The sequence below is a fragment of the Brassica napus genome, unplaced genomic scaffold (genome assembly GCF_020379485.1).
Source record: "Brassica napus cultivar Da-Ae unplaced genomic scaffold, Da-Ae ScsIHWf_207;HRSCAF=365, whole genome shotgun sequence".
NCBI classification, from domain to species: domain Eukaryota; kingdom Viridiplantae; phylum Streptophyta; class Magnoliopsida; order Brassicales; family Brassicaceae; genus Brassica; species Brassica napus.
In genome coordinates, this window is record NW_026015493.1 from 28238 (window position 1) to 42367 (window position 14130).

The window sequence follows — 14130 nt, forward strand, 5'->3', positions numbered from 1 at the left end:
ATTGAAACCAACTACTTTTTTTGCTGGAATTTAATAATTTCCCAATCAAACAATTTACCTTCCTTTTATTAAAGTTATTTAATTAGTAGGGACCGTAAATACTGATAGCATTGTATGTCTGAGTTTTCTTGGTCGAGAGGAAAAATAAAGGACTTTCTAACCTGCATTTTAATATTACCAATTTAAATTGGTTCACCGTCGACGCTAGCAGGCCCGGGCAAAAAGAAAATTACATATCAAAAACAAATAAAATTTAAGAGAAAGAGTGTTCATGCACCCGTCTCCCTTCGCTCTTGCTAGGTGTTATTATTGTATCCTCAAGTTGCGTTATAACTTATAAGCCAATAATAATTCAATGGTCCACCACTATAGGCTCATGCATCCCACTCAATTGATTTTACTTTAAAACCCAAATCTTTACATAACAATTTATTAGTCTGGTACATATCCTCTTACACTATTCTTAACTACGTTCTAAAACACTATTCCTAACCATCTTCTTAAGAAGTTGACCGAAAAAATTATCTTCTAATCAGAATGATTCATCTCTGGTGGTAAAAAAATTACGGCTATAACTTCTGCCACTCGGATTCGATTTGCACTGGGAGAGAATATTTACAATGCTTGGATTTCTGGTAAAGAAGTGAAAACATCTTTTTTGCCAAAAAAAAAATTATCTCTAAGTTTTTCTATGAGTATCACATATCCAGTTCTCAAAATGCAGACTTATCCTAGAATGATTCAATTCGAATATACATTCTTACAAAATTAAAAGCCTTGTCTCCATGCCAAGTACCATAAATTGTTTGAAAAGAGACAATTTTAAGTTTGTAGTTCAAATCATAGTTGTATACTTTGTATTAAGAATCCAAACTCATGATATTTGTTGGAAACTTTTGAAGGTGAATTTGTGGGAAATTATTCTCCAAAACAATCTATTATTGTCAAAAGTAGTCAGATGGTATGGTGTATACACCTCATGCTGATAAAAAGGAACCACCAGTATTTATTTCAACAAAACAATCTATCTGGATTAATCTTATCAAAGGCTTGAAAACTATTTTTGAAGTGAAGAAAGATCAACAATTTTATGAAATTGTTTATATAGTTTAATAGTTATCTTGTTTAAATACACTTTTTCAAAATTTTGCAACAGAGGAAATGTATTCAATATTATTTGTTTCTTAAAATAATTTCCTCTGTGGCAAAAAAAAAGAAGTCTCAAGATATATTGTAATCGTTGGGAGCTATTCTTTTTGGGATATTTCAGATAGTTCTCCACCTCAAATGGCATCTTGGTATATATATTTTTAGTAAAACACAGTCATAAGAGTTTATTTGCCAAAACGATCAAACTTTGGCCATTCGTTATTATCGTTTGTAATCAATAGAAAACCGTTTTGACAAAAAAATCATTATATAATAACAAAAAACTGTGAGCATAGCTCCAACAGGATATATAAACTTTTTTCGTGATAACGATATGACATTGTATCAAGGGGTATGCACTTGGACAGTAGAGTCAATATCGACCTATTTTAGAGAATAAACCTTAGATTCTTTTATTTATTTTTCAAAAATTTGCTATTCCATCATTTTATTAATTTGTTAAACTAGGCTGTAAAATCTTAGGCTCAACCTTGTTTTAAATATTTTTTTGCCTTGGTTGAACCTAACTGATCTCAACTCTCTTGTAAAATTCTACTAACATTTCATTGTATGAAATTCAAAATTTTGGCAAATATATATATTTATTGTCCATCTCTTTTTTGTTATCCATCTTTTTTGGGTGCCATTTGTGCTATCCATCTTATATCCAATACCTTAGGTTTTGAGGTTTGCATGCATATATGGTACGTAACAGAAACAAACACCCACTCTCTTACGCACAGTGTGACACTAAACACCAATTATTCGCACAACTATCTAAAAAATGACACTAAATTACATTCTTACATATCTAGGACCTGGTCTTGGATACACAACCTAAAGAATCGGCACAACAAAACCTCATTTAATCAAGTTCTGTACGTCTACCAAAACTTAGCACACATATATACGAGTTACAAAAAAACGTTGAGTATTACTGTATAATGTATCGGATATTTGTCGCAGACTGCTAGAGCAAATGAAGATAAACAAAAGCTATTAATTATATCAGATTGATCGCTTAAGTTTTGAAAAATGCAAGATTTTCCATTCTACAGACCAGCTGACACTTTCAAATAATCTATATAGAGTTGTCGTTAAGAGGTCCAATGATTCTTTTGTACGCTTAGAAATCGAACCTTCTCATCTACTGTCAATTTATTAGGTTTCAACTTGCAGCCAAACGACCCCGCATCAGTCTTATCAGTCGTCTCTTCTGATTATATGGGGTATTTTTCATCCATATTGAAAGTCAGAACTTTCTTTTTCATATTTAAGAAAGTTTTACTATTCTAATTATCTGACAACCACTATGATATGATCGTAACTAACTTACATATAGGGGTGTCAAATAGGCCGTCCGGACGGATTTGGGTGTGTCCAGATGGGCTTATTTTTTTTGGGCACGTTTGGTCAAAACCCAAATAATACCATTTCCAAATAGGACCATAACCAAATAGGACCATGTCCAGTTGGACTGTCCATGGAATCCAGATGTCCACTTAATGTAAAAAATCTAATTTTCAATTTAAAAGATGTACAGATTCTAAATGTCAAATATAACATTTTGAACTTACTTAAACTTCATATTTTAACAAAAGATACTTAAAATCTTAAACTAAGAGCTATCGATGAAATCCAGACTCTACAAGTCTATAATCGAACATAACTACATAAGTCGAACTCTACAACTCTTAATCCCTAAATCCCTAATCCCTAAATCGAGAGAGAGAGAGACTGTAACAAACCTGAAACAAGTCGGCTTACGAGAACGTTTGGGCTTGACCGTTTGAGTTACGAGAGAGAGATTTGATGGAACATTTGGGTTACGAGAGTGAATAAGATGAAGTGAAGAAGATCGAGCTCTCTCTCGTGATTCACGAAAAGGGAATTCTGATTTTTTCTCAAATCGATTAACCCTAAATATTTTAAAAATTTGGGCCGCCCATGTCCATCTGGTTTTGCCCATTTAGGCCATGGGTTTATTTGGGCCTCGTCTATTTGGACACACATTTTTCCAGACGAATATGGACTATCCATATTAGTCCATATTAATTTGGACATGGGCTGTCCATGGACAGCTAGCCCATTTGACATCCCTACTTACATATAATTAGAACTCCGCACACTAAGTAACACTGATCATACTACAATTTTTTTAACGCTGGTTTATTATATTATCTCAAACTATAAAATATATAACATAGATAATTTTATAACCAATAATTTTATTTATTTTATAACAATTCACAGTTAAATATATCATTCTAAATCGTCCTATGAAGATGATTCTACTTACATCATCGGAAACCCCTTCCTCTCTCCTCTCACCCCTTCCTCCCCCCGACTCTCTTCTCCAAAGTTCACCACCATTTTGCTTGCTTTTTCCGGCGGCCGCTCCGCCGTTCGCGGTCGTCGGATCCCCTCCTTTCTCCTGTGTGTTTTCTTCTGTCTTTATCTTCTTTGTGCTCTCTTATCTCTGCGGCAGGGAGAGCTCTGCGTAAGCTCAGATCCAGAATTTTAAGTTTCAGATCTGTGGCCTCCGGTGGCGAGTTTAGGCGCGTGAGGACGGTGTCTGTCTTTCCTATGGTTGTGGCCTTCAGTCTCGTGCTTGGAGTTCCGGCGTTTTTGTTTTGCTTGGTGTGGGCTCTCGGGTGAGCAGTGGCACGTTGACGCCGGTTGGGTCTTCTTCACGGTGGTTCTCTCGGTCTTTGGTCGGGGTGTCTGTCCGTGGTTGGCTCTGGCTAGGAGCTTTGTGGCAGGCTTCTTGTTTCTGTTCAGTCTCGGGTTATCGGTTGTCCTTCCGGTAACGGCGCGTGAGAGTCAGTCCGGAGCTATAGTCGGTAAGCTTGGTCTCTGGTCTCTCTAGTGGTCACGCGTTTGGTCAGAACTTTGTTTCTTGCTCTGTTCGATCTACGGATCTGGGGTGTTGCAGAAGTTTTTGCCTCCGTTTGTGTGCAGGTCCGATGTTGTGGCCCTCGGGTTACTCTCGCCTTTCCTAATAAAGATGTGGGGTTTGGCGGTGGCGGTCGTCGTTTCTCCATCCTCTCGGGTTTTTGGTGATGGTTTAGCTGTGGAGTTGTTTGGGTTAGCAGGAATTGGATAGGCTTTAGTTTGGCTCCGGCTTTCTAGCGTGCTTGGTGGTATTTCTTCGGAAGAGGTGTTTCTGGCCGGTCCCACTGCTCTATATGAGCCTTGGGTTCAACGGGTGTACACGGTCACGGGTTGGTGAGTTGGAGGCAGCAATCTTCAGCACCCTTCTCCGAACGACGGCATCGTCGGTTGTGAGATTCTCTTCGTGCTGCCGGTTAAGTATCTCTCGGGTTAGCTAGCGAGTTTGGGTTGTGATTCTTTGGGCTGTTTATGACGTTTGAGTTCTCCGGAAGCTGCAGGAGCCGTGTGTTTCAAGGTTTGAGGGCGCCTTTCTCTCCGGTAGCTCGTGGCGACTGGTAGCTCTCTCTGTTGTCGATTCGCTTTCTGGTCCTTCGCGCTAAAGTTGAAGTTTTGTTCATTGTCAGCTTCTTCTTTGCTTCATTAGTTTTTCGTTGCTTAGATCTCTTTTGTTTAGTTTATTTATGTTCTTCTGCTACTAGTTCGCTGTGTATCGTCTGTAAAAAATTGAAAAGTTGGTATAATAATTTAACATTTTACCAAAAAAAAAAAATGATTCTACTTACATCATGTTAAATATATTATGTAATATTTTTTTGATTTGACAAAAAAAAAAATTGTTAATTTGCATTTTTCACTTTTTCTATAACTCAAATTCAGTCAAACCAATAGACTAAGAGAACTTCCATTATTATACTAGGAATCCAAATTCTAGTTTAGTACGCAATTCCCGTTGATTTTGATGGTTTAAGTTCGAACTCGTAACTTTGGTTGTTTTTAAACAAAAAAAATAAGGAATCATTAGTACACGATTTACTGCTATTGAGTTTGACCATTCTTTTTACATTGTGTTTTTGTTTACTGAAATGTTTGTATAATGGCTAAAAATTACTAATTCGTATGTAAATAATGTAATGCATGGAGGTGGACGCTTAATGATGTGATATAGGGACAAGTCATAACAAGTGTTGAAAATACTTTTATACCAGCAATAACAGTGAAAATAGAAGCTTTGGGATCTGTACATTATAGTATTATAACGCTCCAATTATAGAGGCGGCGGCGACGAAACCTGAGCCAATACAACTTCTTCATCTTGTAACAGAAAACATAGTCAATTCCGTGAAGCGCGAATATTATTATGTGACAGTCAATCTTTATACCCCGACAAGACTACCCTCCTGCAATACAATTTGACCAAAATATACCTTGTTTGATAAATCTATTATCAGTTTGTAATTACTTTTAGCCTTTGTAATGAAGAATTATATATTCTAGTTACATTTGATAATGATCAAAATGACAGTATATATTTTTGGCAAAAAAACAGTATATTTCTACTACACATCATTCATCGAAGGTTTTATTAAGTTGTTTTACATATATAATTTCTGGTACACCGTGAAAAACACTCGGAACATGTGAAAAGAAAAAGTATAATAATAAACTAATATTATAACATGTGAAGAAACATAATAATAAAGTAATATTATAAGTTAATAACTTGCATGGAGACGTTGAAAAAACAGTGATTCTTATCAGCTTTTTGTCGCATGTTTGACCCATTTAGCCGCATATTTGTAATCACTATTGTCAGTAAAACAAATCTTGCATATTAAAATTGATATGTTTTGTATAAAATATATTGTTTGTTTGACCAAAAAAACACATATATTGTTAGTTTGTTACTATGCATGTGCTATATAAACGATTTATCTATTTAAGATACAATGTAGCGGTTTAATGTTAGCATTCTACAATTTACTCGAGTTATTATACTAGTGTGTTGCAGGCTGTGATCAAATGGTAGATGAAACCTGGGAATGTGCTAAAACATCCTCCAAAATCTGAGTGTCTTTAGAAACAATCAGACTTGAAATTTAGTGTATGTAATTAGTACATTAACATGTAAAATCTTATTTCTGACATTAGTTAGAAAACATTCAAAATTTGAATTAGACATATAATGTTTTTTTTAAAGGCAAGACATAATGGCTCTTCAGAAAAAATCATATATGTAGTACTAACTACGTTACTATCAAATGAATATAAACCGATATAATATAAAGAATCGTTATATTATTTTTTCAAATTCGGATCACATTTTGATGTTTCGTTTAATTTCTTATCTCGTATTCTCTTCCATTATATGCTAAATATAGTAATTAAGATGTAGCCATAAATATTGTTACCAATAAAAAAACTGTACTAACGACATCTCGAGAAACAAACGCCAACATGGCAAATATATGCCATGTCAACAAATGGGTGACCTCATGTATTTTGTCGGAAACACGCCGCCGTACGTCATTCCCTCACACTTGGTCTTGTCCCACGTGGAACAATGCACCCACCTCTGTGTTATCGTATTAGAGATAGATCCTATTACGTATTTTACCTTCTTTTTTTGGCTTGTTTCTCTTATATTATCTTTTTGCATGGCCCCATTTTCCATTTTTCTTAAAAAAATGGTTATTGAGTTTTTTGGGAGGCAGCCTTGTTATTGATTGGTTGCAATGAAATAAATATATATTAAATATATATTATATTATTAATAGCTCCCTCATTCAAATATCTAATCAGTTCCCCATCTCGTGTATATATATCCCATATATTTTCCAAGTTTATAGCCACTTAATATAGAGATCTTAAGAAGAAAATCGTTAAAAAGATTGTAAATGGAGTATCAAACTAGCTTCTTCTACGAAAACCAAGCTCGAGAGTTCTCACCGGAGAACTCTTGTTCAACAAACTCATGGAGCTCACAAGAATCATTCTTGTGGGAAGAGAGTTTCTTACATGATCAATCATTTAGCCCTTCCTACTACTCTGACGACTTCTTAGCATTTGGATCATCACTCATCAAGGAAGAAGAAGAAGGAGAAGACACCGTGGCGGCCTTGGAGGAGGAGGAGAGGTCATACAGAGGAGTGAGGACGAGGCCGTGGGGGAAATACGCAGCCGAGATAAGAGACTCAACGAGGAAAGGGATAAGAGTGTGGCTCGGGACGTTCGACACTGCGGAAGAGGCTGCCCTTGCTTATGATCAGGCAGCTTTCGCTTTGAAAGGTGACCTTGCGGTACTCAACTTCCCCGTAGATGTTGTTAGGGACTCTCTCCAGAAGATGGAGGATGTAAATCTCGATAACGGAGAGTCTCCGGTGATAGCTTTGAAGAGAAAACATTCCATGAGAAACCGACCCAGAGGAAAGAAGAAGTCTCCTCCATCTTCCTCTTCCTCTTCGTCTTCATCTTCAAGAAGTAGAATACAAAGTGTTGCTATGAAGCAAGAAAGTACTACAACACTTGTAGTTTTTGAGGATTTGGGTGCTGAGTACTTAGAAGAACTTATGAGATCGTGTTCATGATCATCTCTCTTTTTACAATGATATGAGATTTAAGTGACCTCTGATTTTTATAATAGTTTTTATTGTTGTCGGATTTTGGAAGGGCTGTGATGGAGATGTTGGAAGTGTATAGACAAGTGGTCTACCGTTGCGTTATTGTTGGAAAGCATGTATTATGAATTATCTAATACTACGTAAATCACTATACCTTAATGCTTATTTTCTTATAATATATTTGTTAATCCAAGTTGATCGTATCTTTTAAATATCCGAGAAAAAGTTGTTAAAAGGAAACCCAAATCCAGTATAAAGATAACTTTGTATTCTAATCACAAAGTCAAGGCTAGAACAAATTTTTTTTTATCTCTAACCAAATCACATGATTGATTAAAGGATTCATGCTTGGTTGTCTATAATCACAAACTGGAATATATTTATCAAAGAATTGATCACAAACCTTCATGTTGAACAACAAGCTGCGTTGCTCGGCTGCTAAGTGGTGAGGTAAGCTCAAGTTGGTCAAACACTTAATTTGGAAACGAGCTTGATAGTAACTTGGTTTCCTATGACTAGTTCATCAACCTCCATGACGTGATGTTAAAACCCAAAAAAGCTCAATCTATAAGTAGTAACATTAATAGAAACATTATATACTAATGTGATTATTAATGATCATTATTGAAGTAGTTAATAGTAGAACACACATTAATCAGTGGAGTAGCTTCCATGTATTGTTTCTCCAAAACTTCCATATCTGTTCTTGAAGTTTCTTACTTGAAGAAGAAGTTAGGTCTATATAAGTAAGTAACTAATCCTCGGTGGGATTTGGTATTAGGTTCTTTAAGTCACCAATCCTGTCTTTGAAGTGAACTCTTCTCTCACGTTCTGTAGGAAAAACTTTCCTCTTTCTAGAACCTTTACGGCCAAGACCATTCTCAGGGTTGTTAGTTGTTAGTAGTATGTGATACATATTACATATGCTGGACCTTGAAAGTTTTGGGGCATTGAACTATGGAGTTGGTGATCACAACTAGGAGTAGCATCTTGGTTGTTAGTTGAAACTTTCCTCTTTCTAAAACCTTTACGGCCAAGACCATTCTCAGGGTTGTTAGTTGTTAGCATGTGATACATATGCTGGACCTTGAAAGTTTTGGGGCATTGAACTATGGTGTTGGTGATCACAACTAGGAGTAGCATCTTGGTTAGATAGAAACGGAAACAGATACGCGGAATGTGATTTTTGATTTTTTTGCTTTGGAAACATTTTAGAAACGTCTATAAATATATATATTTATATATGTAACTGATTAATATTTGCATTCATTTTTATTATGTTTAGTATATCATAGAATACAAATAAACAAATAGCCATTATATTTAATCATACAAAAATAAAAGAAGTCATCTTTAAACATCAAAATGATATAAAAAAAATAAAATAACAAAAATCCAGTACTTAAATATTAAATAGTTTAACTAAAATAAAAATCATAACAACAAGTCATAACCAATTGGAAAGTTCTATTCAAAACAGAAACGCAAGTTTCCAAAATAGAAACACAAGTTTTCACTAAGTTTTCAAATTGAGATTTTTAAGAAACGAGTTTCCAATGCGTTTCCGCGAGTTTTCGAGAGATTCCGATTCCGAAACGTGAAACGGACCTTCAACCGAGTTTTCATGCAACATAGAGTAGTATTGATGTGAAGCTAGGGAAGAGTCTTGTGTGCTGAGGTGAAACTCAGAGAGATCTTCTAGGCTGCAGTTGATGTTGCTTGTGCTGCCGGCAACCGTTACCGATGGTGGAGACTCCACCAGAAAGCACCGAGGCCTATAGAGATAAAACATTTTAATAGGACTCCATTTAATATAAAACTACCAATTTTTTTAAAAAGTTGCTTTTATACATTGATTTATAAAAAAAATATTTTAACATAGTGTCTGAAAATTTTGAAAATTTTGAAAAATATATGTACTAATTAAATGTATAATAGGTTTTCTTCATTTTAGTTATATTTATATCATTTTGCTTTGTTTTGTATAGTTTTTTTAACTATAGTTTTTGATACTATACAAATATGTTTTTCCATAAAAAATTCAATGGGCCCCAATTATGTCAGGGCCTCACGGCCTGGCTCTGGAAGCACCCCGTTAGTTTTCTCAGCCTCCTCGTCGACGTTGTCTTTTAGTATGGAGAAAGAAATATTTTTATCAAATTAGCCCCGAATCTATTCTCAAGTTTCAAAATTCACATGTATTAAAACATTGAACAAATTAGCCCCCACGATGAGAAATTTGACCAATAAATCTGTATTGACTTTCTCAACATGCCACGTGTACACAACCTTTATCCTCCCTCTTTGCTACTTCTCTTCTCATCATTTCGATCCGACAGGTTTGTTTGAAGATTCAACCTTAAAAAAAAAACAAAAACAAATTTGATCGTCCGAAAGAAACTACATCTCAGGTTCGTTCCTATTATAATTTTTTTTTTGTTTCGTCCTTCAGATTCTCCTCTAATTTTAAGGATCTACACATTTTAATTAGATCCAATTCATTGCGATTATATTAGAATTTGAAAGTTTTGGTTTGCTTGATCTCTCTATTCGAATTTGACGATTGTTTAGTGTTAAATTGAGAGAAAAGTTTTGATTTTTATGTGAAGGTGATTCACAAGAACGATGGACAAATTGAAGATAGCTGAGTGGGGAGAGAAGCTGAAGACAGGAGGAGCTCAGATGAGCAGGATGGTGAGCGACAAATTCAAAGACATCCTCCAAGCTCCCACTTTGGAATCCAAAATGGTCGATGAAGCTACTCTGGACACTCTAGAGGAGCCCAACTGGGGTATGAACATGAGGATATGCGCTCAGATCAACAACAACGAGTTCAACGCCACGGAGATCGTTAGAGCCATCAAGAGGAAGATCTCTGGTAAAAGCCCTGTGGCCCAAAGGCTGAGCCTTGAGCTTCTCGAGGCTTGCGCTATGAACTGTGACAAGATTTTCTCTGAAGTTGCTTCGGAGAGAGTTCTTGATGAGATGGTTTTGTTGGTTAAGAACGGTGAAGCTGATTCTGAGAATAGAAGCAGAGCTTTTCAGCTTGTTAGAGCTTGGGGACAGTCTCAAGATCTTGCTTATCTTCCTGTCTTTAAGCAGACTTATCTGGTAATAATAACCTCTTTTGAATCTGATTTGCCACGGTTTTGTTTAGGCATGCGGGTTTGGGTAATTTGGTTTGGTAGTTAGGTTTTCGGTTAGTGCAGTTCAACATAAATCTTACCGAATTAATCCCAAATAAAGCTAAGTTTGGTTTAATACTCGGTTAGTTCGGTTTGGGTAGTTAGCTTTTCAGTTAGTGCAGGTCAACATAAATCTTACAGAACTAATTAGTTCGGTTCAGTGTTCAGTAAAATCGTACTGAAGTTTTAGATTTGGATTATATTTTGATTAATTTTGTTAAAATTTTGGATAAGTTCAGTTAATTTTGGTTAGTTCAGTTGTTTTGGTTTGAAATTTGGTTAGTTCGGTTTTGTTTTTGATATGGTTTGGTTATATATTTTTAAGATAGCCAAAGTAACTGATTGCCAACCGAAAAACCAAACTTAAGAAAAAATCTACCGAACTAACCAAAATTTTTGGTTTGGTCGGGTTCAAAATCCCAGCCTTAGTTGTGTTAATGTGCTTATAATCCATGCTTGGTTTTTTTTTTTCTTGTTGAAATGTTAAATTTATTTGTCAACAAAAGAAAAATATGTTTACAATACGGGAGGAATTGGAAAAATAGGTAGAGGCATTAGCTTAGGAGAAAAATAATAATTGATAAACTAAGTGGTTCTTCCAATCCATGCTTGGTTGTTAGAGCTTGGAAGGAGATAATGGTTTAAACTCTCGTAACGAGGAGAATCCAATGAGTGGACAAAGCTCTCTGGAGTCTCTCATGCAAAGGCCTGTTCCAGTTCCTCCACCTGGTAGCTATCCTGTTCCTAATCAAGAACATGGTCATGGAGATGATGGTGGTGGTCTCGACTATAACTTTGGAAACTTATCGATCAAGGATAAGAAAGAGCAGATTGAGATTACACGGAACAGCCTCGAGTTGCTCTCTAGCATGTTGAACACTGAAGGGAAACCAAATCACACAGAGGTAATCTCTGCGTTATTCACTCATGCAAACATATATAAAGATAGAGTAATGTTGTTTATTATAAATGTTTTGGTCACAGGACGAGCTAACGGTGAGCTTGATGGAGAAATGCAAGCAGTCACAGCCGTTGATTCAAATGATCATAGAGAGCACAACAGACGATGAGACTGTTCTTTTTGAGGCTCTCCACGTGAACGATGAGCTCCAACGCGTTTTAGCTATTTATGAGAAGACTGATGAAAGTGAGAAGAAGACGTCCATGGTGGAACAAGAATCATCGGGAAGCAAAGATGCTGGTCCGAAACCAACAAAAGAAGAACATCATGTGAAACAAAAGGATGTTGACGATGGGAAACATTCAGAATCATCAGGATACTCCAACAAGGCTGGCAAAGAAGATAAGCAGGTGAAAATAGAACTCGGGTTATCGAGTGATGAAGATGAGAAATGAGCAAGTCTGTGTGTTGTCTTCCTAGGACGTGGTTATCAGAATGTTGGGGAAGCTTTGCTGTTCTTTTGATGTTTTCTTCTGCAATGTACGTTCAACTATACATATGTGGAACCTTGTTTGGGTTCATTTTCTTTGCTCTTGACATTTTAAAAACCGTAGGTGAATCTTCACCCGCCACCGTATGTATTCATATACGTTTGGTGTATTCATACGAGGTGTTTTGGTCAGCTTTTATGGTATTTGATGATGTATATAATAGTATAAAGTAGGGCTGGGATTGTGAAAATTTCGGTTAGGTCGGTGAGGAATTCAGTCCGATTCGGTTATTTTCCTTAAGTTTATTTTTGTTTTGGTTCGGTTTGGCAATCGGTTATCTCAAATTTTTAAAGCAAATTATAATCAAACATATCAAAGTTTCAAACCGAACTAAGCAAAATTGACCGAACTTATCCGAAATTTTAACAAAATCAAATCAAAATGAAACTAAAATAAAAAATTTGGTAGGAGTTTCAAAAATCAAACTAACCAAATATCAAACCGAATTGAACTAAATTTTATTTTGGATTAATTTAATAAGATTTATGTTGAACCAAATTAATGGAAAACCAAACTATCCAAACCCAAATCCAAGGTATATTCATCCAAAAAAGACACTGATTTAAGTGAGTGGACTAAATTGTTAAATAGGAGAGTTATACGGCGGTTATATGGCTAATTACCCAATTCATACGGTTTAAGGAAAAAACTTACTTGTGTTCAAAAAAAAGAGGAAAAAACTTTACCTCTTTCCTCGGATTTGATTCTCTGTATTTTTAACAAAGAAATCCATGCAAATCCATTCAAATACATTATGAAATCAAATCTGTTGGTAAATCTGTATGATTGAATAACACTTGATTTGAATTAGAATTTATGAATCATTATACGAATAACACATTATTTCAAAATATATTTTAAAATCATAGAACCAATAACACTATATTTAGTTTGGAATTTCAAATCCATCAAAATATGTATTGAAATTCATGCAAATCAATTCAAATACATTATGAAATCAAATCTATTAGTAAATCTGTATGATTGAATAACACTTGATTTGAATTAGAATTTATGAATCAATAAACGAATAGCACATGATTTCAATACATATTTTAAAATCATAGAACCAATAACACTATATTTAGTTTGGATTTTCAAATCCATCAAAATACACCAACCAATAACCCCCACTAAATGAGGAGTTGAGGAAGAGGAAGCTCAGAGGTAAGCCAGAATCAGTTTCAGTTTTATTTTATTTTTCAGTGTGAAAAACACGTACACTTTATCTTTTTCTTGTTTTGTTTGTTTGCATTACTATAAATTACGTTTCTAACATGAATGATTCTAACACAAAAATTATGAAGCTATATGCCAAATCTCTTCATCTTTTAATGAACGTCAGTATATATAAAGTTACTACATACACATCACACGCCCATCTCTTCTCCAAGCAAAGCAAAAGCAAAAAAGAAAAAAAAATGATTCAACATTTGAAAACTCTTTATGCTGTGGGTAGTAAATTGTTCATGTAGGCCGGAGAGTGCTAAAGGAGCAGGGTATGAAGATGAAGATGAAGCGCAGAAGAGGTGAGCGAGAATCTATTATGTTATTTTTCTCCACTAAAAGTCACCTACTTTAATCTCCCCTCTTTTTTTCTCATTTTTTTAGGCGGGAAGGAGAAGGTGGAGTCAGAGGCTAAGTCTTGAGACTTAAAAGGGGTTTATTGAATTGATGATTTGATAGGATTTTATATTTTGACTAAATCTCACCTTATTGAATCTAGTGTTTATACAATGGACTTATCATTTACACAATTTCCATCGAATCCTCCCTTATTGCAAAATAAATATTTCATCTAATAAAATATGTATGAAACTATTTGGAATTAT

The 14130-nt window shown here is 35.2% G+C and overlaps 2 protein-coding genes across 2 annotated transcripts; both read left to right on the plus strand.

Annotated features, from left to right (window-relative positions):
- Window positions 1–6418: 6418 nt before the first annotated feature.
- Window positions 6419–7851, plus strand: LOC106420110 (ethylene-responsive transcription factor ERF094). The gene has a single exon (XM_013860949.3). The coding sequence runs from the start codon at window positions 6939–6941 to the stop codon at window positions 7626–7628; it is 690 nt and encodes a 229-aa protein (XP_013716403.1). The 5' UTR covers window positions 6419–6938; the 3' UTR covers window positions 7629–7851.
- A 2060-nt stretch (window positions 7852–9911) lies between these two features.
- On the plus strand, window positions 9912–12429 carry LOC125599992 (TOM1-like protein 2). The gene is made up of 4 exons (XM_048772986.1): window positions 9912–10072; window positions 10271–10772; window positions 11467–11751; window positions 11831–12429. Exons 2-4 carry the CDS (start codon window positions 10287–10289, stop codon window positions 12200–12202), a joined length of 1143 nt encoding a protein of 380 aa, XP_048628943.1. The 5' UTR covers window positions 9912–10072; window positions 10271–10286; the 3' UTR covers window positions 12203–12429.
- The last annotated feature ends 1701 nt before the right edge of the window (window positions 12430–14130 follow it).

What these genes read in the sequence shown, in the direction of transcription:
- LOC106420110 (XM_013860949.3), top strand. Translation starts at nt 6,939, where the DNA reads ATGGAGTATCAAACTAGCTTCTTCTACGAAAACCAAGCTCGAGAGTTC.
- LOC125599992 (XM_048772986.1), top strand. Translation starts at nt 10,287, where the DNA reads ATGGACAAATTGAAGATAGCTGAGTGGGGAGAGAAGCTGAAGACAGGA. An exon ending in TCTTTAAGCAGACTTATCTG is followed by an intron (nt 10,773 to 11,466) that starts GTAATAATAACC and finishes CTTGGTTGTTAG; the next exon opens with AGCTTGGAAGGAGATAATGG. An exon ending in GGAAACCAAATCACACAGAG is followed by an intron (nt 11,752 to 11,830) that starts GTAATCTCTGCG and finishes TTTTGGTCACAG; the next exon opens with GACGAGCTAACGGTGAGCTT.